Source organism: Nerophis lumbriciformis, linkage group LG05 (assembly GCF_033978685.3).
Source record: "Nerophis lumbriciformis linkage group LG05, RoL_Nlum_v2.1, whole genome shotgun sequence".
NCBI classification, from domain to species: Eukaryota; Metazoa; Chordata; class Actinopteri; order Syngnathiformes; family Syngnathidae; genus Nerophis; species Nerophis lumbriciformis.
The window spans coordinates 36372840-36397230 of NC_084552.2; the positions used below are offsets into that span (position 1 = coordinate 36372840).

A 24391-nucleotide genomic window follows, 5' to 3' on the forward strand; every position below is an offset into this window, starting at 1 on the left:
CGTCTCTTTTAGTAGAGCTTTTAGTTAATGCACCGTTTAACTATCATTTTTAATTCCACTTTGTATCCTTTTTATGATGTTGCCCCTGTTGTTTTAATTGTATTGTTGTTTTACTTCACCTATGTTTTGTACAGCGCCTTGTGATTGTATCTGTGAATTAAGCGCTTTATAAATAAAAGGTACTTACTTACTTGCTTTTTAAGCAGTTTGGTTGCGTTTATAAATTGCTGAAATGTTCCCCACGTTTGTAGATAAAATACGTATCCCTAATCAGTGTTTTATTCTGATTATAATCATGACAGCTAAATAAAATTACTTAATCGCTGATTATGTATTATCAAATATTACACTCATTGGTAGCACCCCCGCAAACCCGAAAGGGATAAGCGGTAAAAAATGGATGGATGGATGGATGGTTTAGCACCCTAAAACACATAAGCTAAAATGTTTTATACTGGACCACCATTATAGATCTGTTTTAGTTTAGTTAGCATCTTTATTGTACAATATGTATCAAATTGTGCTAAGATGAGGATAGCAACATAGCCAGGCGTGTATCATATGGTTAAGGGACTATAACATCCACTGTACTTATATCCCATCTACTGTATTTTGGATGGAGGCATGTATTTAAAACTGCGTGGGCGTTAGCTTAACCCGAATGACATGAACTAGTAGTTCCAGCGTCAATCATGCGAACATTGTAACAATACTAATATATGGTTGTTTAACTTGTTTGTGTTGCTTAACATTAGGAATATAACAACTTACTTAAAGGTGAGAATGCATAGAGGTCTGTAGGACTTGTGGCTCGAATTGTCTGACATCTTCTTGCCCCAGAAATCGTTACTGAAGATGTTTTTGACACATGAACTCGGCAGGACGTCCGGGTTGTTGACGATAGCCCAAACATCGTCGTGCACTAACTCCCCATGGAGAGAGTTGCTGTAGCATAAGATGCACAGTGCGGCTAAAGCCACATACCGACTCACAGCCCACACAGTCTGTGGTCGGCTGGTGTTCGGTGGATGCTGTGTGGTTATTTTCTCTCGACCCGGAGTAGTCATGACGGCCCTGGCTTCTTCAAGGGCTCCTGTGAGATGTAAATCAACGTTGTGAGACAAGAAGTTCCGTCCATTCCGCTGGGGAGGGAGTGTCCATGAAGGAGGTGAATTGGACCGTTCGTTCTCCGCCTTGTGTTGCCTTCAAGTGCGGGCAGGAAAAAATTAACTACGGTGGCCGACAAGGACAAACGCGAAGCAACGTCCAACACACACACACACACACACACACACACACACACACACACACACTGGTTATCATTTGGAATGGGGACCAAGTTTTTGATCATCACTTGTGGGGACCACCCTTTCTACAGGTTCTGGAGGCATACAAAAATAGGTAAAATGGCCACTGCCCAGTTATCTAATACACGTCTTTAAATCTCTGGATTGATGAAGTAATGTGCTGATCATTCTTACTGGGGACCCTGGGGAAAATAGTTAATATGGTTCATGGGGACCAAATTCTAATAATTTTGCATAATTCACACAAATTTGTACGTGTTAGGGTTAGGGTTAGGGTCAGGGTTAACTCTAACCCTAACCCTACATGTTTTATGGGCCAAAGCTTAAAATCACTTAGGCATCTTCAGAATGGATCTGACTATCATTTAAAAAGGTTTCCCTTTAGAATACGTGTTTTTTTTGTCCCCATACCGTCAGAGGTCCCCTAAAGGTGACTGTGTAAACAGAGCGATGTCCCCATTAAGTAAGCATTGCCAGAACACACACACATTTCACAAATGCTGCAAATTAAATGCAAAATAATGCTACAATTATAAAAACAATACAGGATAAAAACAAATATGACTCTCTTTTATGTGTGCTTCAAATGTACACCTTTTCTTTATTGGCTTGTGATAATCTGGTAGCCTACTCAGGTAAATGTTTAGCATTTTTCAACCACTGTGCCACGGCACACTTGTGTGCTGTGAGATACAGTCTGGTGTGCCGTGGGAAATTATGTACTTTCACCTAATTGGGTTAAAAATATTTTTTGCAAACCAGTAAATATAATCTGCAAATAATGTGCCGTTGTTGAGTGTCTGTGCTGTCTAGAGCGCGGCAGAGTAACCGTGTAATACTCTTCCTTATCAGTAGGTGGCAGCAGGTAGCTAAATGCTTTGTAGAAGTCGGGAACATGGTTTGTCGTGATCACAATATGCAGACGACAGCATGAGGAAGAGTGCAGGTAAAAAGATATCTAATGCTTAAACCAATAATGAACAAAAAGATAGTGCCGCTAAGAAAAAGCATTGAAGCTTAGGGAAGGCTATGCAAAACGAAACTAAAACTGAACTGGCTGAAAAGTAAAGAAAAACAAAATGGTGGACGACAGCAAAGACTTACGCGTGTGGAGCAGAGACGGCGTCCACAATGTACATCCACACATGACATGACAATCAACAATGTCCCCACAATGAAGGATAGCGTCCGCACAACTTAAATAGCTTTGATTGCTAAACCACAGCAGGAGCGGGGAATAGCGCTCAAGGAAGACAGGAAACTGCTTCAGGAAAAGCCACCAAAATAGGAGGGCAAAACAAGAACTAAAACACTACACATAGGAAGACACCAAAAAACTAAAAATAAGTCATGGCGTGATGTGACAGGTCATGACAGTACACCTACTTTGAGACAAGAGCTATAGTCATGCATGGTTGGTTATGGTTTAAAGCAGGGGTCTCAGACACGCGGTTCGCGGGCCAATTGCGGCCCGCGAGACGTTATTTTGCGGCCCGCACCTTAATATGAAAATGTAATGTTAGTGCGGCCCGCAAGTTTTATATGAATGGCGCTTGACATCGTCATACTTGCCAACCCTCCCGATTTTTCCGGGAGACTCCCGAATTTCAGGGCAACATTCCCTCGAATGTCTGCCGATTTTCACCCAAACAACAATATTAAATATTAAGGGCGTGCCGTGATGGCACTGCTTTTAGCGCCCTCTATAACCTGTACAAACAGCGTGCCAGCCCAGTCACATGTTGAATTTAGCTTCTGTACACACACGTAAGTGACTGCAAGACATACTTGATCACCAGCCACACAGGTCACACTGAGAGTGGCCGTATAAACAAGTTTAACACTGTTACAAATATGCGCCACACTGTGAACCCACACCAAACAAGAATGACAAACACATTTCGGGAGAACATCCGCACCGTAACACAACATAAACACAACAGAACAAACAACGCGGGGTGGGGGGGGGGGGGGGGTTGGTGGTAGCTGGTGTGTATATTCTAGCCCGGAAGAGTTAGAGCTGTATGGGATCCTGGGTATTTGTTCTGTTGTGTTTATGTTGTGTTACGGTGCGGATGTTCTCCCGAAATGTGTTTGTCATTCTTGTTTGGTGTGGGTTCACAGTGTGGCGCATATTTGTAACAGTGATAAAGTTGTTTGTACGGCCACCCTCAGTGTGACCTGTATGGCTATTGGCCAAGTATGTCTTGCAGTCACATACGTGTGTCTGCAGAAGCCTCATACAACTTGTGACTGGACCGGCACGCTGTTTGTATGGTGAAAAAGCGGACGCGACAACAGGTTTTAGAGGACGCTAAAGGCAGTGCCATCACGGCACGCCCTTAATATTGTTGTCCGGGTTAAAATTGGGACAAATTCGGGAGAAAGGTTGCCCCGGGAGATTGTCGGGAGGGGCACTGAAATTCGGGAGTCTCTCGGAAAAATCGGGAGGGTTGGCAAGTATGTTGCTAGGGCGAGATAGCCATTCAAAGAAGGTGAATTCAATAAAAAGTGCATGTTAGATTTTTTTTAGAAATCTTTTCTTGCGGCCCAGCCTCACCCAGTTTCTCCATCCAGTGGCCCCCAGGTGTATTGACTTTGAGACCCCTGGTTTAAAGTCATATGCAACAATTGCAAGAACGACTTTTTACTGTCAACATTGGCTGCTGAGTTTAATTTTTTTTAATGTTTTCTGCAGGTGGTGGGCCTCTGGATTTTTTCAATGAAAAAAATGTGCCTTGGCTCAAAAAAGGTTGAAAAGCACTGTTTTAGTGGGTATTCAACCTTGATGTCCTAAATGGACTTTGTAAAATGGTGTTATTGACTTGAGCTCAATTACCCCCTATATGACATATTGGTAATGGTAATGGTATTGGTAATTGGTATGCGACAGTCATGGGATTAGCCAGGGAAACACGAACAGACTACCAAAACCTGATTTTTTTGTTATAGCTATTTTTTAAGCCATTACACAATGCAGATGCTTTTATAGGATGTCCAATATTACATTTAAACTGTTATGATTATTTTCTTCAGTTAACTCATGAAAAAGGGTTTGGAAAATATTGGTTAGGGCTTTTAGCTTTCAAATTGCTCTGAAAAGCTTGACGTCTTAATAGCAAACATTTTCAGTTTATGTCAGTTTCAATTATTTTTAATGAATCTTTGCTTCAATTCAAAGTAGATTTGTGGTGTACAGAAAAGTGTCGAGTTCTTTTGGAATGAGGAATACATTTACCAGGAACAATGTAAAGCATTTTATAAAGGATATGACAAATGTCTGATATGTTCGACTTGGTCAGTGGAAGTTAATTTTAAGCACGGATTGCTCTGGCTTCATATAATTGATTAGATTTATATACTGCTTTTCTAGACACTAGATTTAAAACGGGTGTCAAACTCAAGACCAGGGGTCCATATTTGGCCCGCCGCATTATTCTATGAGGCCCGTGAAAGCCTGGAAAAAATGTGCGTCAATAAAATAATTCATCTTTCTTACTCAATGTAGAATAGAGGTACACATGAAATTGCATATCTTTTAAACTAACACTATCTGATCCTGCAACAAATATTTACTATTTTACAATTTTTTGCTGCAAAAATAAAAAACTATCTGCTTGTCCCCTTGACTAAATGACAATCAAATGCATAGGCAACAAGCAGCCCCTCTAAAGGCATCCATAACTGCTATGTGGCCCTCAATGAGAGCAAGTTTAACACCACTGGTTTAAAACATTGACTCTTTGTACTGATTGTCCTTAAGGACAGTCTTTTTGAAATCATCAGTTTGCGTTTATTTTTTATTTCCACAACTGCAGTTTTCTATGTATATTCATTTGTATGCCACCTGTTCTAGACAGGTTGGCATGACAAACTACAAAATTTAGAATAACATTCAGACGGATAGAAGATTTTTAGTTGAATTTTGAATTAAACTAACATGCTTGTTTTTGGAATGTGAGGAAGCCAGAGTCCCCGGAGAAAACCCATTCACGCACGGCGGCAAAATGCGGACTTCAGATGCAAAACCGGAAATTTAAAACTTTGATCTCCGGACTTGACTGCTGCTGTAGCTACTACTTACTACTACTACTGTTTATGTGGTGCTTTTGTGTGGTATGTAGCGGTTGCCTTAGTGCTCGATTTATCGCCAGTGTTTGTCATAACTTGGAACTTTGTATGACCTTCAAGACTTGAATGTTTTCCTTTCTCTACCCTATAGCTTGGTCCTCCACTTTCCAAAGTTGTGGCCAACAATTCTGTGACATTCTGTAATACTGCCTTCACTATTGAACATTTAATAAAAGTCTGCTAGTAAGAGTGATTTATCAATGTCTAAACAGCCAAGCATGCAGAATATCTCCTACCATGATTTTAGTGGAGTACCCCGAAAACAATCAAAATGTTCCATTTCTCCCCAAAGCTGTAAACTTAAGCAAAATGCTGGCATGCCAACAGCATTTTGTTGGCTCATGTTCCAATAAACTACTGCACATACAAAATGGTTTTGACTATTTACTTAGTCAAAAATATCCCACTCCCCACCAATGGGGTATGAAAATAAGCAACATGATTAAAAATGTGTAAATGCAAGCACACAAATATCACTGCTCATATTTTATTGAGGAACATCAAAAGACCAGTTGGACAATATTAAGGTTGTTTTTTTTTTTAAATTCAACAAACTGGCCTTGTGTTCAACACCATACCCACCACCAAAGACAGTCCTTTCTTCCCGAGCTTGAGAGCCCTCAACAATTTTGATTGGCACTCAGACTTCACAGCAAATTAGCTCCAGGTAAATGTCATCTAGTTGTTCCACTTTGGTACAAAGTCCAGTGACCAGACAAAGTTCAATCATGGTAGAGTAAAAAGCCAGAAAAGGTACTGTATTTCCAGGTGCTTCCATAAATAGCACCACGATGCAACCTGAGCCACACCTGATCTCCTTGGAAGAGAGGCAGGATGGCATGGTTGCTGGCTGTCTCGTGATCCGGCGCGCCATCATTGGCATACGCTGACACCATCACCTCTTCATTGCACATGAGGTTGATGTAAAGTGGCACATTTATTGCAAGCTTAAGAATGTGGAATATGAACACATAAGTTCCATTAACAGGACAGGTGAAACGACCAATGTGGCTGTCATACATCTCCCCTAGGTTGGTGTGCAGCTGGTCAAAAATAATGGGCTGGTCAAGGTTGCCTGGGGCATAATTGGCTGTGCGAGAGGCGGTGAATGCCACTCGCAGCGGCTGGGAGACAGGATAGAGTTGCATAGGAAGTAGAGTAGTGTGATGGTGGCCACGAGGACTGTGTGGAAACTCTATGTGAGAGACGTGTAGAGAATCTCCATGTCCTGAATCCACCATTGTAAATTCTCCCTCACGCTCTGGGCTGCTAACTTTTGAGGACTCACTCCAGGCTGCTGCAGAGTAAAAAAAACAATTCAAGTAGAATTAGTGGAAGTACTTTTCCCCGTTTAAATTATGTTTAAGGGGCTGTTAGTAGTCAAAGACTGTCTTCTATACTAGGGTTCCCCAACCTTATTTTCACCAGTGACTTGGTTTAATGTATGCATTATTTTCATGGACCAGCTTTCCATGTGTGGCAGATAAAAACAGCAAAAAATTAGCATGAAAAATCATCAGGTTTTTTTGGAGTGGTTCCCGGGCTCCTCTGTAGTGGAAAAGTTTGGTCCTGAGGTCAAAAACGTTAAGAACCCCTGCTATATTCAATGACCCTGCAGGGCACTGCAGATGGAAACTAGCCTTTGGCTAAGATCTGGCACATTAACATTTTATATGTCCATTAATGTGCATTGTCCCATGTACTATAACAAAGGAGTTGTAATATACATCTATTAACAAGCTTATTGGTGTGTTTAGTGGGACAGTCGAAAGTTAAGTCGGAGAAAATGCGGCAATTTATAAATGAATTACTGTTTCTGTGCGGCCCGGTAGCAATTGCGTCTTGGACGGGTGGTTGGGGACCACTATTCTATACTGTAGATGACGACCAAGAACAAGAGCAGTGGTGGGCAAGCTTTTTACATGCAGCACACAATAGGCTATAACATTTGGCCAGGGGCCTGGCCAGAAGCCGATGGAGATTTATATTTTACAAAATATTTTATTTACATTTTAAGCGTCTCTTTAACAATGCTAGATATGGGAGTGGAGCTACCAAACCAAGCTTCGTTTTAAAAACGGATTATATGGTCATTTCTTTTCTACATTTAAAACACTTCCTTGTAGCCTACATAACATGTAATGGTGGTTCTTTTTTTCAAAATTTTGTATAGATAATTTTTTACTGACCATCTTGAAGCCGCTTTCTGACCGTGTCTTCAGGATGCGCCGTTTTCTCGGCGGTCTAATTTACGTGCTTCTACTTCAACTACGTCTTTTCCTCATCCGCTATGTTGTAGTTTTTAGGGCTTCTATAGAGTCTACTGACCGATATCAGTTCGAACTACATGCTACTTTGTATTAGAAATGGCAACAGCGAGGGTCCATGTGCATGTACAAACCAGTCTGCCCCATAACAAGAGAACATAGAAAAACAAGGAGTTTGACTACAGTGTTGGACCACAATGGTGAATTCAAACCAAATCACCTTTACGAAAGATTCCAATCCGGTTTATGCCACTCCCACAGCACAGAAACAGCTCTCATCAGAGTCACCAGTGATCTGCTGATGGCCTCAGACTCCGGTTCCACATCCCTCCATATTCTTCTTGACCGCTCTGCTCCGTTTGACACCATTGACCACAACATTCTCCTCCACCGTCTCCAGCACTTCATCGGCCTCTCTGACACTGCCCTTCACTGGTTACGCTCCTACCTCACTGACAGGACCGAGGATGTGGTCCTGGGGAATGCTTCATCATCCTCACACAGTCACCTGTGGGGTCCCCCAGGGCTCCGTACTCGGTCCAACCCTCACCATCTACATGCTTCCCCTCGGGTGTGTCGTAAGCAGACATGGAATTAATTTCCACTGATATGCTGACGACACAACTCTACCTCAAAGTCTCCCTCTGTCACTGTTGCTCGTCTCAGCTCCTGCCTTGAGGAGATAAACGCATGGATGAGTCAAAACTTCCTGCAGCTGAACGGCTCAAAAACAGAAGCCATCCAAACCGGTACTCCTCAACAACTCCGTTCTTCCCACATAACTTCAGTTTCATTTTATGGCCACAACTTTCACTTCTCTCCCGCAGTTACAAACCTTGGGGTCAAGTTTGACCCTCACCTCTCCTTGGACAACCATGTCACCTACATCTGCAAAACCTTCTTTCACATCCGTAACATCTCCAAACTCCACCCCTTCCTCTCCCTTCCAGCTGCAGAGAAGCTTGTCCATGCCTTCATCTTCTCCAGTTTGGATTACTGTAACACACTAATCGGGATCCCTGGCAGGAGCCTCCAAAAGCTCCAGTATGTTCAGAACAGCACTGCCAGGGTCCTGATGAGGGTGCGGAAGTGTGAGCACATTATCCCCATCATTCCTTGGCTCCCCGTCACCGCCCGAATTGAGTACAAGGTCCTCTTGCACACCCACCACTACCTGCTTGGTAATGCTCCCACTTACTTCACCGACCTCACACCTCAGCCAGGACCCGGTCAGGCAAACAGTACAGTCTGCTAGCGACTAGGACACGGCTCAAGACCATGGGAGACAGAGCTGCCACTCCCCGTCTGTAGAACAACCTTCCTCACCAGTCAGGGCCCCACAGATGGTGGATGCTTTAAAAAAAAAAAGGCTAAAAACCTAACTTTTAAAAAAAACATATAGCTGATTTTAATATAGTTTTTCACTGTCTTGTTTTAATGCTTTAATGTTTTTACTCTGTAGCACTTTGAGTTTTATTATTCAAATGTTAAGTGCAATACAAATAAAATCTATTATTAATTCGCGCAAAGCTCTTCGAGTGATATTGGGCAAATTCGAAACGGCTCATTTGGAGGAAGTATGAAGGAAAACAAGATTGTTATATAAATATCTCCGCCATGCCTCTATGGTTTGATTTAAAATTTCCGAGACTCATGCTGAGCCCAAATACACAACAGGTACCAATAGTTAGGAAAAGTTGGTCTTGATAATAGGTTCCCTTTAAAGCATTTTACATGATCTTATGACATGTAAAAAAAAGCTTGCTTTTGTCCCCTTCCTGAGAACTACTTCTAACATCTAACAGTTTTAAATGAATGCATGATTAAAGAGCTATACCAGGGTATGACAGAACAACAAAAAAAAAAACTGGCATTCAATCTTACAGATTTGTACTGATTAAAAGCCCCCCAAATGTAGTTTTATATATACACACAATGGCGGTTCTAGTTCCAATGGCACGCTGGGCCAGGGCCCCATTCACCATTTGCTACTCCAAACGTGTTCAACCTTAGGAAACATCTATAACTTTTGAGGCTGAGCACAAATGATGGGGCTGAGTATTTTGCTGCAACATTAGGTGACGGTCGTGAGCAGCGGGCCTTAGGATATCATCACGGTATACCTGTGCATTCAAAATGCCATCAATAAAAACACGCCGTGTCCATGGTGTATCATATGCCTGGCCATGCTATACCACCCCCCCCCCAAATCACAATGGACCATTCCATCCACAACCCATATGACGCCATACAAGCGGTCTACCATTTGACCTGAACAGTTAAAAACTGTGATTGATCATTGCCAGACAACATCTAACGTGAGCATTTGACCACTCGGGTCAATGAACTGCAGTCAGGTTAAGATCCCAATGCGGACAAAAAGCATGCGGATGCTCTTCCTTGAGGGGATTTCTGACAGTTTGTGCAGAAATGTAAACTGATTGTTGCAACAGCTATCCAGGTTTGGCTTCAGACAATGCTTAATGTGAAGGTCTTGGGCTGGTGTGGTTACGCGGGCAGTTGAAGGGCTGCGGTTGCGATTGTGAGGCTTTGATGTACTGTACGTGGTACCAATTTCTCTGAAAACACCTTTGGAGACAGCTTATGGTACATTCAGTTCACTGGCAGCAGCTCTAGTCAATATTCTTTCATCAGTATGCCTTACACACGCTCGATCAAAACTTGATTTTTCCCGCATTGTTTTGCGTGATAAAACTGCGCATTTTGGTGTGACCTTTAGGGACTAATCTAATGCACACTGAGATGTTCAGCTCTTATTTAATGCACACAAGTATGCGGTGTAATCAGCATCTCGATATCCCCTATATGTGTAGTGGATCGTTCATCTTGGCAATAAATCCTCACTAACATATTAAGACAGATTTGATAATGCTTGATGTACACAGAAAATACTTTTAGATCTTATGAGTTCACTTCCTCAATCCTACATCCTACCTCAACAGGTTTGCGAGCAAAAACACAGCAGAAACGCATAAACAAGGCCAAGCATGAAAACAAATGGTGAAGACTTCTCTCACATTTCTGCATAACAAACACACACTAATATTTCGTTGGACTGCCTTTGGTTATTGTGATGATCGTGGTAATGGTCTCATCAGTTTCGGACAGGACAAATACTTTACATTAAGGAACATCACATCTTTACACTTGCACAATTCATCATCTCCAAAAAAAAAAAGGATGGAAAAAGCTGAGCGTATATATTCTCATTACACCTTCTCTATGTGTAATACTGATATTTTATTTTCACCATGTGTTGGACATGTTGACATTTAGCATTATGAACAAGTAAACAAATCTCCAACTCACTACATTTGAGAAAGAAAAATTATGGTGTAAAACTTGATAATTTATAAGACATGTCTGTTCTTAACATTTCATTCCATCCATCCATGTTCTACCGCTTGTCCCTTTTGGGGTCACGGGGGGTGCTGGAGCCTATCTCAGCTGCATTCGGGCGGAAGGCAGGGTACACCCTGGACAAGTCACCACCTCATCACAGGGCCAACACAGATAGACAGACAACATTCACACTCACATTCATACACTGGGGCCAATTTAGTGTTGCCAATCAACCTATCCCCAGGTGCATGTCTTTGGAGGTGGGAAGAAGCCGGAGTACCCGGAGGGAACCCACGCAGTCACGGGGAGAACATGCAAACTCCACACAGAAAGATCCCGAGCGCAGGATCGAACCCAGGACTACTCAGGACCTTTGTATTGTGAGGCACATGCACTAACCCCTGTTTCACAGTGCTGCCCTTAACATTTCATTGTACTACTTAAATAACTTACCACTGGAATTATGCCGTCCTCCGCATCCATATGCATGATGGGATCCAGAATCCTGCAGATATATAAAAGACCATGAAATGTTAACATGTATTTTAATCATTTCCATCTCTTGAATTTTCTTTGTCAATAGACTATCAAGCAATCAAGTCTTACAGCCAGTGACAATTGTCAAGCATATGTCAAGTCATTTATAATCAAAAGTTGGGTTGAATTCAGACGACCATCACCTGTGTGCAAAGATAATAGATGCTTCTGAGCTGAAAAGAATGACATTTGGAAGATGTTTTACCATACCGGGTGTACCTGTTAGGGTGCATAGGCAAACATGCATATAATCCTCCTGACAAACCCATTTAATTGTGTCTATTTCATTTTAGTATACAGTATTCCCTCGATTATCACCAGGGTTACTTACCAGACCCTGCGAATTTCTGTGAAGTACTGATCCTATTTATTATATGTTTATGATTTTTATATGAGTGTAATGTCTTTATAAGCCTTCCACTCAGCTTTCACACATTAAACACTTCCTATGGTCTTAAAACACCTTAAAAACTATTTAAAACATATGTAATGTTAACATGAAAACTCGAATGCGAACTCAAATCTCAATGTACTCAATGGTATTTTAAAATCCATGATGCACTAAACTGGTAGTACTTGAACTGAAATAGCGAGGGAACACTATCTTTGGTTAGAGTTCAACGTAAGGAAAATAGTACCTCTTTTATGAATGCCAGTTCTATGAGGATGAGGTTAGCTAACAGAAAACTAGCTAACAAACCTGCTAGTTAAATTAAAGTTAAAGTACCAATGATTGTAACACACACACACACACACACTATGTGTGGCGAAATTATTCTCTGCATTTGACCCATCATCCTTGTTCACCCCCTGGGAGGTGAGGGGAGCAGTGGGCAGCAGCAGTGGCCGCGCCCAGGAATCATTTTTGGTGATTTAACCCCCAATTCCAACCCTTGATGCAGAGTGCCAAGCAGGGAGGTAATGGGTTCCATTTTTATAGTCGTTGGTATGTTCATGGTTTACATTCACATTTCTGCTCAAAACCCTTTAATTGGGTAATAAACATTACATTTATTTTCCAGGTAAAGTAAAAAATTAGTAGCTTATTGCTCCTCCTTGAGAAAAGAGAAGCTCAGAAGAAGCAGCAGGAACGTTATCAGATGAGCGGACGGATACTGATGAATAGGAACAATTTTGTCCTCTGTGGGCTAAGATGGATAGATCGATCCTAAGATAGGTATTATTCATTAATGTGTTTTTCCCTCGATCATAGGTTCCAATCTGTGCTACTCAGCCACCCGACTGTCAGGAGGAGCTAATCATTTGTAGAAATCAACGACAAAGACTTGGCAACATTCACATATCAGAGAGAGCTAGAGATAAGGAGCATCAACCTCAACACCACCACTGAAGACATGAGGCTCTTTGGTGTATCAAACTACACGGCCTGCCTTAGGCAAAGATACGTCAGAAAATGACAAGAAACAGATTCTTTAAGTTGAGGAACTTACTAAATATTGTCAATGACCTGGCTGTCCAATCAGGTATTTTTTTCAAATCAAGCCATAACATACAAGCTTAAATGTATTGGTTGGATGCTGGCCTTTAAAATATATCAAGAGAAAGATACATTTGCTGATGTTGGCAATTTAGGCAGCATCAGCCCTACGCATGGTTGCAACTGTTCCCATTGGAGTGACCTGTTTTTTGACCGCTACTTTACATTAAGTAAACTCATGGATGAATTGCTGGCCAATGACTTTCCAGCAACTGGAACCCATTCATCCATCCATTTTCTACCGCTTGTCCCTCTCGAGGTCGGAGCTGCATTTGGTCGGAAGGCGGAGTACACCCTGGACAAGTCACCACCTCATCGCAGGGCCAACACAGATAGACAACAAAACCATAAGAAAAAAAATGTGGCCCAAAGCAATACTGGTTGACTGATGATAATCAAAAAACCAAAAAGAGAGGAGTGTCAGTGATTGTGTCATCAAGAGTAGTCCTGGGTTGGTGATTGCAAAATGGTATGAAAAAGCAGTGAGAATGGCTTCTATTGCACATGGAAGAGATCCCGTAGATGTCTCTGCACTAGATAGTCGAAAAAAGACAAAGCCCAGTTCTAGGTGAAAGGACACGCAGTCATAAGGAAGTAAAATGACAGCTTTGGTGGTGTGGACCTCTGATTGCATGCTGAGCTTCTATCACATGGCAAGCAGACCCCAAAAAATGGCCATTACGTGTCATTTATTTCAGGTTGCCATTACGAATTCCTGGATCCGGTACAAGTCTTACAGCAGAATAATTGATCAGGAAAGAACACTGAACAGTTCCCAGACTGGACTGCATCTGGCAAATGAGAGGGCATCTGACTGCCCTCTGAACTGAACCGGACCACACTGGCAACTTAAGAGTACTGCAGATGACAGTAATGCAATTTTCAACTTTTTTTATTTTTTATTTACTGCTTATAAAAATTGAACTTTTTTGTGTAATATATATATTACCTGTATAGACTTTGGACAACCTGTATAGACCTCAGGAATGTACTTACTCGAGAAGAACAGAACAGAGGGCCGGAGTTCTTGGAATGAGCTTGAAAAATGTAAGCCCCCCCTGCCAGACAGAAATCAGATTTTAGAATCAGAAAGTCAAGTCAATTCAAGTATATTTAAAGTGTATATACTGTCAATTCACAAGAAAGGTTAACTCAAAGCACTTTAATTTAGGTCCAGAAACACACTCATACATTTAAGACAACCAGCTGAATGCCACGTAGAAGCACTTTGTGACAAAGACAAACTCCCTCTAAAACATAACAGATACAGTGTGGGGCAGGAAAATGTGTTTTCTAACAGATTTTTGTCAGAATCTGATCAAACAAAAGCTGCATCCCAATACATTTACTTTATTAAAGTCCAGTGCAAATCATTTTAACAGTAAAGTGTTGAGACTGTTCTTTTTTAAGTTCAGGAAAAACATACCCAGTGGCTGTGATTGTTCTGAGGGAGCAAACTCAGGCAGTGTTTGAGTGCTGGAAGTGGTGTACCTGGGCTGTACCTCAACCCTCTCATTAAATACCTAAAATAGAAAGAAAATAATTAGACCTTTATTATTCATTCATTGCTTTTGTACCAATTATACAACCTCTTCTCAGTGTACTTTGAGTGAAAGGCTGTGTAAAAGCTGGAGTCTGGACATTTGCAGACTTAACACCAAACAGCAATGTTTGGTGTTTGGTGTATTAGTAATTGCTAATTCAGATTGCAAGAAATGTCTACTTCTTGTATGTTAGAGCCTTTTTCAAAGTTTGAAGACTTACCGACTCAATATTTTGAAAATGTGCAGACGTGACAGTTTGCCTTGTGGGCGGTGTGGAAAATGTATGCTTAGGAACAGGGATGGAGTTGCTCTGTGTCGTCCTGGTACAGGATGAATGCTTCGCTGATTCAGTCACGAGTGTCTGAAGAACACAGAAGAGTAAAATAAGAGCTGAATATCTCAGTCCTTTCCAACACCAAGCAAAGCAATATGCAAAGTGCACATTGGGGTGGCGAAAAATATTAATATTGCATATAACAATACAGTATCTATAAACCATCTTCTGATATCGTAGCAGTCACACTTCAATATATATACAGTTGCGCAGTTCAACTTTTTATTACTGAATCCTAATTTCATCCTTTACGTACCGACAGCCATCAGACTGTATAATGCATATGTTCCTTTTTGACTGTACTTAAATGTATAATAGACTGTATTTATATACTCACATGTGAATAATGCTGTATAATAGACTGTATTTATGTTATTCACATGTGAAAAATGCTGTATAATAGACTGTATTTATATTATTCACATGTTAAAAAAATACCTATGTGTTGATTGTCTATTGTGAGCGAACTGTGGTGCTGAATTTCCCCTAGGGATCAATAAAGTACTTTCTATTTTATTCTAACACAGCTGAACGTTCAAAACGTGTTTAACATTTACCTGCTCTACTAATCTCTGTTCCATGAATTATTTGAAGAGTGTTTCATTAGATGGGTTAGGTGTATTTTGTAACTTGCTACGAACTAAAACTGTTCCCTTCCTTACAAGTATTGTGATGTATAGTTTTGTATGAATTTTTGTACAGTCAATACGAGTTGGCAAAATATTGTTACTCTGTAATTCCCCACCACCAATACTTCAAACTGACAGTAATTGTCAACTCTGTGTTGCCAAACAATGGCGAGGAAAGTTTCCCTCTGTCAGGCAATTGTAGATTCTCCTGTAGGGGAAAGAAACAGCTTCAAGCTCTAGAAATAAATACCTTAAAAGTGTGCAACATCTGAGTGTATGAAAGAACTTACATCTGAGGAAAGCTCCAGTACATAGCTTTTTAGGCATTGGTCCCCATTTGTCAGACTGGTTTTTCGGTCCAGAAGCCTCGTAGGGTTTGGGGTTGACTGTCAGAGAAAAAATGGTAAGCTATTGCCATATGACCAACACAAATCTGAAAACAGTCAGATGCATGACTGCTTACATGCATTTCTTTTGGAAGGGACTCACTTGAGCTTCTTAAATCTGCCTGAGCTGTCGAGGGATATAATACAATAAGAAACCAATTAACCAAAACGCCAGGTTGATATTGATATGTTGGAGCAATGTTAACATGTTACAAAATTGCATCAAACCAAGCTTTTTAGACTCTCCCTTAAAACATACAATATTCTGCAAATACAGAATGACTTGATGTACATCATTTACATTACATGAGAGAAAGGGCCATAATGGCAAAGTATCACCAAGTGACAACACTTAGTGTGACCCATTAAAGACAAATCTATTCTGTGGCGCTGTTTGACATTCAAATTGTTTTCCATTCTAAAAACAAATTCCTCCATAGTAAATATCCGAAACTCGATATGTTACAGGCTCAAAGTGTCACAATGGCATTCCCAGGCCATCTGTGAGACATTGTTCCTCCAGCATGTCTACGGTTTATCCGGGGCCTTATCTCAGTTGGGCAGGCCCCCAACACCTTACCAGGGAGGCACATAATAGGCATCTAAACGAGATGCCCGAGCCACCTCAGCTTCTCTCTCGCCCCTTTTTATCTGGCTGTCACCTCGAACCAACCAAACCACAGTTACCACTGTTACTGTTGCACTTGTTTGCATTGTTGCATTTTCCGAAAAAGAAACAAACCTTTTTGAAGAGTTGTATTTATTTGAGTATTGCCGGCTGCTCCCAATTAACATTTTTCTGTTTCACTTAAAACTCATTCAAGTGGTTTACAGAAAAGTTGTAAGTTTTGTATTTTGTTCTGACTGAATAGGAAATTAACTGAACCATAACTGTAAAACCGCGGAACGCACTGAACCGTGATTAGGGCCAACATCTCAAGTTCAAAAAGTCAAATCCAATTTTTGTGTTTCAGATTTGATTTATATTCACTATCACCCATACATGAATCTTGTCACTTGGAAGCCAAAAATAATCCAAATCTGTCAAAAGATGTCCAGACGCTACCTTATTTACGAAGAGTAAGTAGAGTTACGAGTTAAACATTCAAATTGATGCCCAAAATGGCGAGTGTGCAGTGATGAACATTTACCTAGGTAGCCATCAGTTGGCTTCATCTGAAGATCGCTGGAATGTGCTAAATGACGCAATCAACTAATAAGCACAACATTTCAATGTTTGGCATTGTTGCACAGAGAATCAGTGAATTCTGCAAATCTAGTTAATTGCATACCCAGCAAATACCAATGATGCGTTCTAATACAGTATTTGCTTCGTCGAAGCAGTGACTTAAATTACTAAATCTATAAAACTACTAATTTTATACTTTATGTAGCATTGATTGTATTAATCCTAAAAAACTGCAGAAACCAGACAGTCTAGAACAGCAGTCAAACTAAATTTGAGAGAATTGCAAATTCCGAGTCAACATTACCCAAAGGAGATGACTGTTCAGGTGGCTCCCTTTTCAATTTGGAATGTCCATTATCTGGAAATGACCCACAATCTAGAAGAGAATTCTGCAAAGCAATTTAAAATGTTTAACAAAAACAAATAAGCACAATGGAAGTTACAGTATATACTTGCCTCCGTAAGTATTGCAACAGTGCGGACAATTCTGTTATTTTTGCTGTCAAATGAACAGACTTAAACCAGGCCTTATACAGCCATGTCCCTAAGTGATAGATACGAAACATTTGAGCGGTTGTCACGTGACTATCCCAGGATATGGCTTCCCCAAAATAGCCATGTGTCAGGTAAACACATATGAGGGAGCCAACTCATTTCCGAAAGTTTATTTTGCCATTTAAACCACTTTAACAACCTCTTAAACACTGGACTTGAGAGGCTTTCTGGACAAACGCATATCCAAAATAAGTATTTTTCCTTTGCATCTATAAGGTTTGCAGGGATGGTCTTGGTATAAAGATACAGGGGAGAATTTTATAGTTAGGTTTTCCGATAAGGTGTGAAAATTTACATATTTGCCACAAAAATAAATAAAGCTGCTTGTTCAGTAAGCTTTACCGGTAGAGGAATGATACCTGTACTGTGGAAAGTTTGTTAAGCGTATCAATCTATCAATCAAAGATTATTTATATAGCCCTTCATCACAGGTGCCTCGAAGGGCTGTACACACCACAATGACACCACTGGTCTGAACTTAAATTAGAATAGGGCATCGTTTGAATTAGAACGGTTTCGTTTCAGATTCCTCGTTTCAATTTCCGTTGCGAACCATTCCAATTCTTAATAGGGAGGTTCATCATAAAGTTTGCATGCACCCTTCTTGGCACAACGCAACAGCCTTTTTTCCCTCTTTATTTAATAAACACGGTCAAGCCAGTTTTTGAGTACTTCCGAACCCTGTTATGGTCATGCGATGATCCCAACACTAGTCTAAGTGTTAGCTTTCAAATAGTGCCAAATTTAAGAGGTCTGTAAAACAATCTGTGCCTGTGGTATCAGACACCTATCATTTTCCTTTAAGCACAAATGGATCTTGGTTCTTATTCACTTTGATCTATTTTAAAACATAAGACTGAATTTAACAGCACATAATTTGCGTCAATAACTGCAACAAGCCTGTTTACCCCATTGACATGATGACCCAACGTTCTTCTTTTGTGATGTTATTTTTTTTTACTTTCACAGCAGCCTCTTCCAGTTTGTTTTTGGGTTGTTACTGAGAAGGTAAAAATATTTGCTCTATAGTCTGGAAAGTGATCCATTTCAAAACATTCCACTTCTTGTCACTGATTATTATATTTCTTTAACAGTGACAAGCTTTAAAAAATGTGCCATCTTTTAAATTGTGTATGCAATGTCCGCATGTTAATACCTGGAGATGTAAGCTGAAATGTCGATTTTGTTTGATATTTATTATTATGTAATGTCAAAACTAACTGTTTTGGAACTATAGGACATGTAACAAGAAACTTGAAACATTTAAAGTATTATTTTGTAACTGTATGCATGTTCGACAAACTTATATCACAACCATACAAAAAAATAAAAGCAATTTGCCTCACTGTTACAATGCTTTTAAGGAGTATAGTAGGAGCTACATTTCACCTGTATAAAACTGAATGAGCCACAAATATTTGTCATTAGGTCTTCCAAGTTCTTTTTCCTCAGGATAGGGTCTTTGGATAAGGTTGACAGGGAGTCAAATTTTAGTCCTGGTAAATCCATGAGAACATCCTGTCAGGAATCACAAAACCTAATGCTCAAAGTCAAACTTATATTTTTGAAATTATGGTTTTTTTTTGTACTCACAGTCTTGGCGTTTTGGTTCCTTTTAGCTTTCCGCTCCTGAAAGCAATTTAAAAAAATCATGAAAGACTACAGTACAGTAACTATGGACATAAATTGTTAAATACTACTGTTTTCACTGGTTAATACATTTGTGTGTGGTAGTATAACATCTTACAAAAACATCTAAAAATGACTGTTTATTAAACTTTGTCAATAGGTAGCACAAATCAAGGGCAAAAACCCATTTATTTTTATGCAAATGGAAATAGAAATGTGGCTCTAGGAAGCCATCTTTTCTTGTCTCCTATTCCAAATAGACTGATGAACCACCATTCGCCAGACTCTGGAAAAGTGGAGCTGCTTGTCAGATTTCATTATTAAAAAAAAAACAAAAAAAAAAAAAACAACATCTTTAAAATAACAGCTTTATAAAGCTGAAGATGCATTAACTGTATGTCTGTTTACACCTCTACCCAAACATTGCTAAAGGTCCACCTAGTGCCTCACAGAGGACTTTCTAAAAACAACCACAGTACACACAGACAGCTAACCTTGTTGCTCTTCCCACCAGTAATTAACCGAGCGCAGTATGAATGCTCCTTAAATAATCAAACAAACGACAAATGACAACAGATATCTAGAACAATATGAATTACCGGTACTTAAAATCCAGTTTGTTTACCTTTCTGCTCTCAGTGGATTTGCTCTTGTCAGTAATGGGAACTTTGGGGATTAAAGTAGCTGCTCCTTTCCATGGCTTGTGGACTGTAACTTGAGGTAAAGTGACTACATCCAGATCCCAGGAGTCAGGAGGTTCCTCTACTTTCATGACCAGAAACTCTCCGATCCGGTTTTGAGCAGCAACAGTCTTAATGGCAGATAGAACACAAATAACTGTCAAGAAACCGAAATACCTAAAGTTCATAGTACATTGAAACCTCACAATTGGAATGGGTTTTCTTTTGTTTAAATATACGGCTTTAAACTTCCTTCCCCATTGCATGACAACTTTAAAAAGCTTTACAATTTAGCTTGCAACCTTTATCAGGGATGCCAATACTCCTAATTTGACAGTAAGGCACCCAGACAAAACAAAAAACACCTGATGTTACGGAACTCTGATGAGTGTGTGCCCCCCCCACACAGTCTTTGTGCATACATAAAGTATGTATGAACATTCAATACGACAATTCTTCGAAGAGTCTGTGCATTCCATCATGGTATTTATGAAAGAGTGATTTGAATGCGTTGAAAAAGTAATTTTTTATAAAAATGCTAACTGTAGGTCACTCAGGAGACAATATCTATAGTGACAGGCCAAACTGAGTAATCTTAAAAATAAGGACAGTTACAGTACATTGGGCTTGGCTTTTATTGAAAACAATAACAAAGGCCAAAATGTATCTTGTGTTCAAGCGCTTGCAAATGAATCCATGGAGCAAAGGTTTAATGAACACTGTAACAATGTTCATTTTTCTGTCAGTAACTTTGATAAGAGGCAGTAAGTAATAAAAATATTCTTATCATGGTGTTATAGTTGAACCAATTAAAAGCACTTTAAAACAAAACTGGGTTCATTTGGACTGTTCCAATCTTATTACTGTTCAAACGTTATGGTTTGTCAGATGTATTTAGTTTGAAATAAATAATTCCTGGTTCATGGCAAAATTATATTATATATATATATATATTTTAAATTAAAATCAATGAGGATTTTTAAAGAGTTCTTGGAAAATTCTTTGGTCCAGAAATTTTAGACAACCTCTGTCATAGGTGAAATAGTTTCTAAATACAAACAAATCAGAAATTCCATTGTAGAACTTTAGTCAAAACTGTGGTATATCTTTAAAAACATTGTATTACCTCTTTAGGAACTTCAGTGGGCGTCATCTTTGATATGTCTGTCAGAGATACAAATAGGTCAAGATGATTACAGTATTAAAAATTGTAGTATTTGAACAGATCATGTTACAAAGGCTGCTCTGGATCTCACAAAAACCTATCACATAATCATGTACAGTTGTTTTCTCATCTCTTTTATATATAGTTTACTTTTATTGTATTGTTGTATGGGATACTAGTTAGGAATTGATATATTTACCAGTAGTACAACAGTCACAGATGGAGTCAGACAATGAGTGTAACCACTTACTGTATTGTTATACTCATTTAACTCTTGGAACAAACCTGGAGTCTTTTTGAAAGGAAGACAGGTGAAGTATTTGGAGTTCAACAATCGGGTGAGCTCTTCTTTAAGTAGTTTAACTGGACAAAAAAAGAATATAGAAACCAATGGACAATTTAGTATGGCGTGTCATTACCATTTCTATTACACAACAAAGAAAATTACCTAAGCTCATGAATAAAACTGACAAAAAAAAGCTTACTGAATATATGAGCTGGTTTAACATCCCAGTTCTGACACACCACTGTTGTACAATGACTTTTAAAAATAGGAGGAAAGTGCAAGATTTAACTAATTTAAACATAACTAATCAGCCATTCACACAGAAGATGTACAGTTTCTCGATCTTTCCAGAGGAGTTCAGTGCGTGATTACAAGAACTGTACAGCCTGGCTACTGGGTGACATATATTGTTCTTAAATGGGTTAACCATGTCCATCCGACAAAGTTTTTAACAATAGTTCAATTATCCCCAAAACATGCCTTCGAAACATAGAATTTTGCTTTTTTAAATAACTAATGGTAGCCTATAAATAATGATACTGTGCCTGATGCCTATTATAATATATAAATATACTGTCTTGGGGTGCAGAGTACCACTGTATAAATTCAATTTTAAAAAGGGTCAGAAAGAAGATAGAATAATGGAAGATTACCTCCAAGTTATCTAAATTTATCTAAAACTCAACAGCTCGACAACTGAACCTTGATGACAATTGGGTGTTCCAACAGGTCAATAATCCCAAACATTATCAAAACTGGCTCTGAGAGGTCAAACCAAGCAAATTAAATTGAAATCGGTTGTATCGGTGTAGCCAAATACTAAATATCAATAAAACATTCACGTAACGAGAACAGAAGACAATTTAACTACAAGATCTTTAAATGGTGAAAATTAGTGAACAATCAGAGACCAGTATCATTAATTTAATAAAAAAACACACAAAATCCTGACCACAAACTTAGTGAACATTTGTGGACTACTACATTTAGATTGAGAATATTTCACCAGTTTTGGTCACCATTTAACTCTTGCACTTGCTTCTTAAATGCTCACCCAAGCATCCACAGAAAGCCTGCGGCACCCAGAGGATTTATCCATATAAAAAGGTGTGTATAATTATAATAGCTGGCAATGTCACCCAAGGTAAAGCTTTATGTTTCAAAATCACACAGGGAGTTTTGGTTCCACCTGCTGTAACCCAGCTCTTCTTGATTCCACTTGACAATCACTGATTTGTCCTCTTTCTTCTCTATAGTGATACTGTATGTGGGTGTGTCAACACATATTTAATCTAATCCAGAGAGCCTCCTTCCAGTTCACTGGAAGAAAGAAAAACTCTAGTAAAACAAACAAGCTGCTGGTTTGCATGCACAGTAATTATGTTTTTTTTTCTGTATTTTTCTAGGGGAAAGTAGTCTTACATTCTGGTCAATACGGTGTGGAGAAGCCAGGGTTGGTCAAGGATCAAACCCAATAGCACTGTACATAGAACAAGCTCAGTGGCGGTAAACATGTCTTACTTCACTCGTTATTTTCACAGTTTTATGCATTTTTATATATAAAATCTAAAAACCGCAAATCCAATTGCAATTTTGGAGAGACGCAATTACGTGTATCAAAATCGTGCAGCCCTACTTCCAAGTTTTTAAAATGCACCTCAAATGACAGCTAAAAGTCAAACTTGGACACAAATGAGTAATAGGACATGACAAAAAACCCAAATATATATAAGTAGTTTACATGATATAATGCTTACAACACAATGGAAAGTTAGTGCCCCCCAAGTATCTGTCATATTAGCTATGGCAAGTCAATGGTTATTTTATACACACATGTCGATCCAGCTACTGGTTTGTCTTTTCCCTCCAGAAGATCCATGTAGACCACAGTCGCTTGCGCCATCCGCTGCTCTAAACTTCAACAAAAAGAAAAATCCATAAAAAATTAGTCAGTTAATTCATTTCAGTTACTTTTTTTATTTTTATTTTTTATTTCAGTTTCAAGCAATCAGTAGTTTGCCCATTGGAACCCAATGTCAGATCACAAGATAAGGCTCATGTAAACATTTAGTGTTGCAGTACATGCTTCAAAACTGGCTTAGAAGATAGCTGGCTTACCATCCATTCAGACTACACATTGACAACAAAGATATGCTTTTTTTCAAATTTATAAAAATTTATGACACATCATCTTTACTCAAGATACAAGTTTATAGTCAGGGATGACTAGGGCATGTCCTGGACTGTCCCTTAGTAATGCTGCCATATGCATACAGTTGTTATTTAAACACATTTACAGTATGTTTTCAATGTTTCCCTCTCATTCTCCTGTATCGGAGCTGCAAGCAACACTGCTTATACATCCATACTTTTAAGTAGTTGAAGTAAAAAGGTCAGCAATAAAGATGATAGCAATCAATCAAAGTTTACTTATATAGCCCTAAATCCCGAGTGTCTCAAAGGGCTGCACAAGCCACAACGAAATCCTCGGCTCAGATAGCACACCTATGCCTTGTATTAATGAGCCATTCCTGCGTCCGTAGGTGCAGCAAACAATGCAATTCTTGTTTACTATGGTTATTTTTATTTTTTATTTATTTATTAATTTATTTTTAAACGGTACTAAAAACATTTAGCATTAGTAATGTTAAAAGCAAACTATTATGTGTAGGATTATCTTCGTTAATAGGGCTATTGTAACACACATCTCCCTTAGGCAAGCACTATCATGTTTTCTCCATATCCTCAACTCAACTGGTCCAGGAAATAGAAAAGCAAATTATTGCCAAGAAGGAAGTGGATAGCACCACTTCACAAATAAAAACAATATATTGAAATGCAATTAAAACACTGGGGCAAAGTAACTTTGATGAGTGTCTGAAATCAAATGT

At 39.3% G+C, this 24391-nt stretch overlaps 2 protein-coding genes across 4 annotated transcripts in view; both read right to left on the minus strand.

Annotated features, from left to right (window-relative positions):
- The window catches only part of tmtc1 (transmembrane O-mannosyltransferase targeting cadherins 1), a 34613-nt gene extending 33409 nt beyond the window's left edge, over positions 1-1204 (minus strand). The window contains exon 1 of the mRNA XM_061960630.1: positions 772-1204. Within this exon, the coding sequence (XP_061816614.1) occupies positions 772-1067 (296 nt within the window). The 5' untranslated portion in view covers positions 1068-1204. The remainder of the gene's footprint in view (positions 1-771) is intronic.
- A 4652-nt stretch (positions 1205-5856) lies between these two features.
- The window catches only part of caprin2 (caprin family member 2), a 28234-nt gene continuing 9699 nt past the window's right edge, over positions 5857-24391 (minus strand). Inside the window, exons 5-19 of one of the 3 annotated variants that reach the window (XM_061960629.2) lie at positions 23334-23416; positions 21500-21577; positions 21176-21213; positions 19995-20180; positions 19334-19369; positions 19130-19258; positions 17490-17574; positions 16074-16123; positions 15901-15996; positions 15747-15818; positions 14868-15008; positions 14530-14626; positions 14100-14161; positions 11522-11573; positions 5857-6735 (exon numbers count right to left, since the gene is read on the minus strand). In XM_061960629.2, the coding sequence (XP_061816613.1) occupies positions 6161-6735; positions 11522-11573; positions 14100-14161; positions 14530-14626; positions 14868-15008; positions 15747-15818; positions 15901-15996; positions 16074-16123; positions 17490-17574; positions 19130-19258; positions 19334-19369; positions 19995-20180; positions 21176-21213; positions 21500-21577; positions 23334-23416 (1780 nt within the window). In that variant the 3' untranslated portion in view covers positions 5857-6160. The remainder of the gene's footprint in view (positions 6736-11521; positions 11574-14099; positions 14162-14529; positions 14627-14867; positions 15009-15746; positions 15819-15900; positions 15997-16073; positions 16124-17489; positions 17575-19129; positions 19259-19333; positions 19370-19994; positions 20181-21175; positions 21214-21499; positions 21578-23333; positions 23417-24391) is intronic. The other 2 variants (XM_061960628.2, XM_061960627.2) reach the window with 2 other exon arrangements.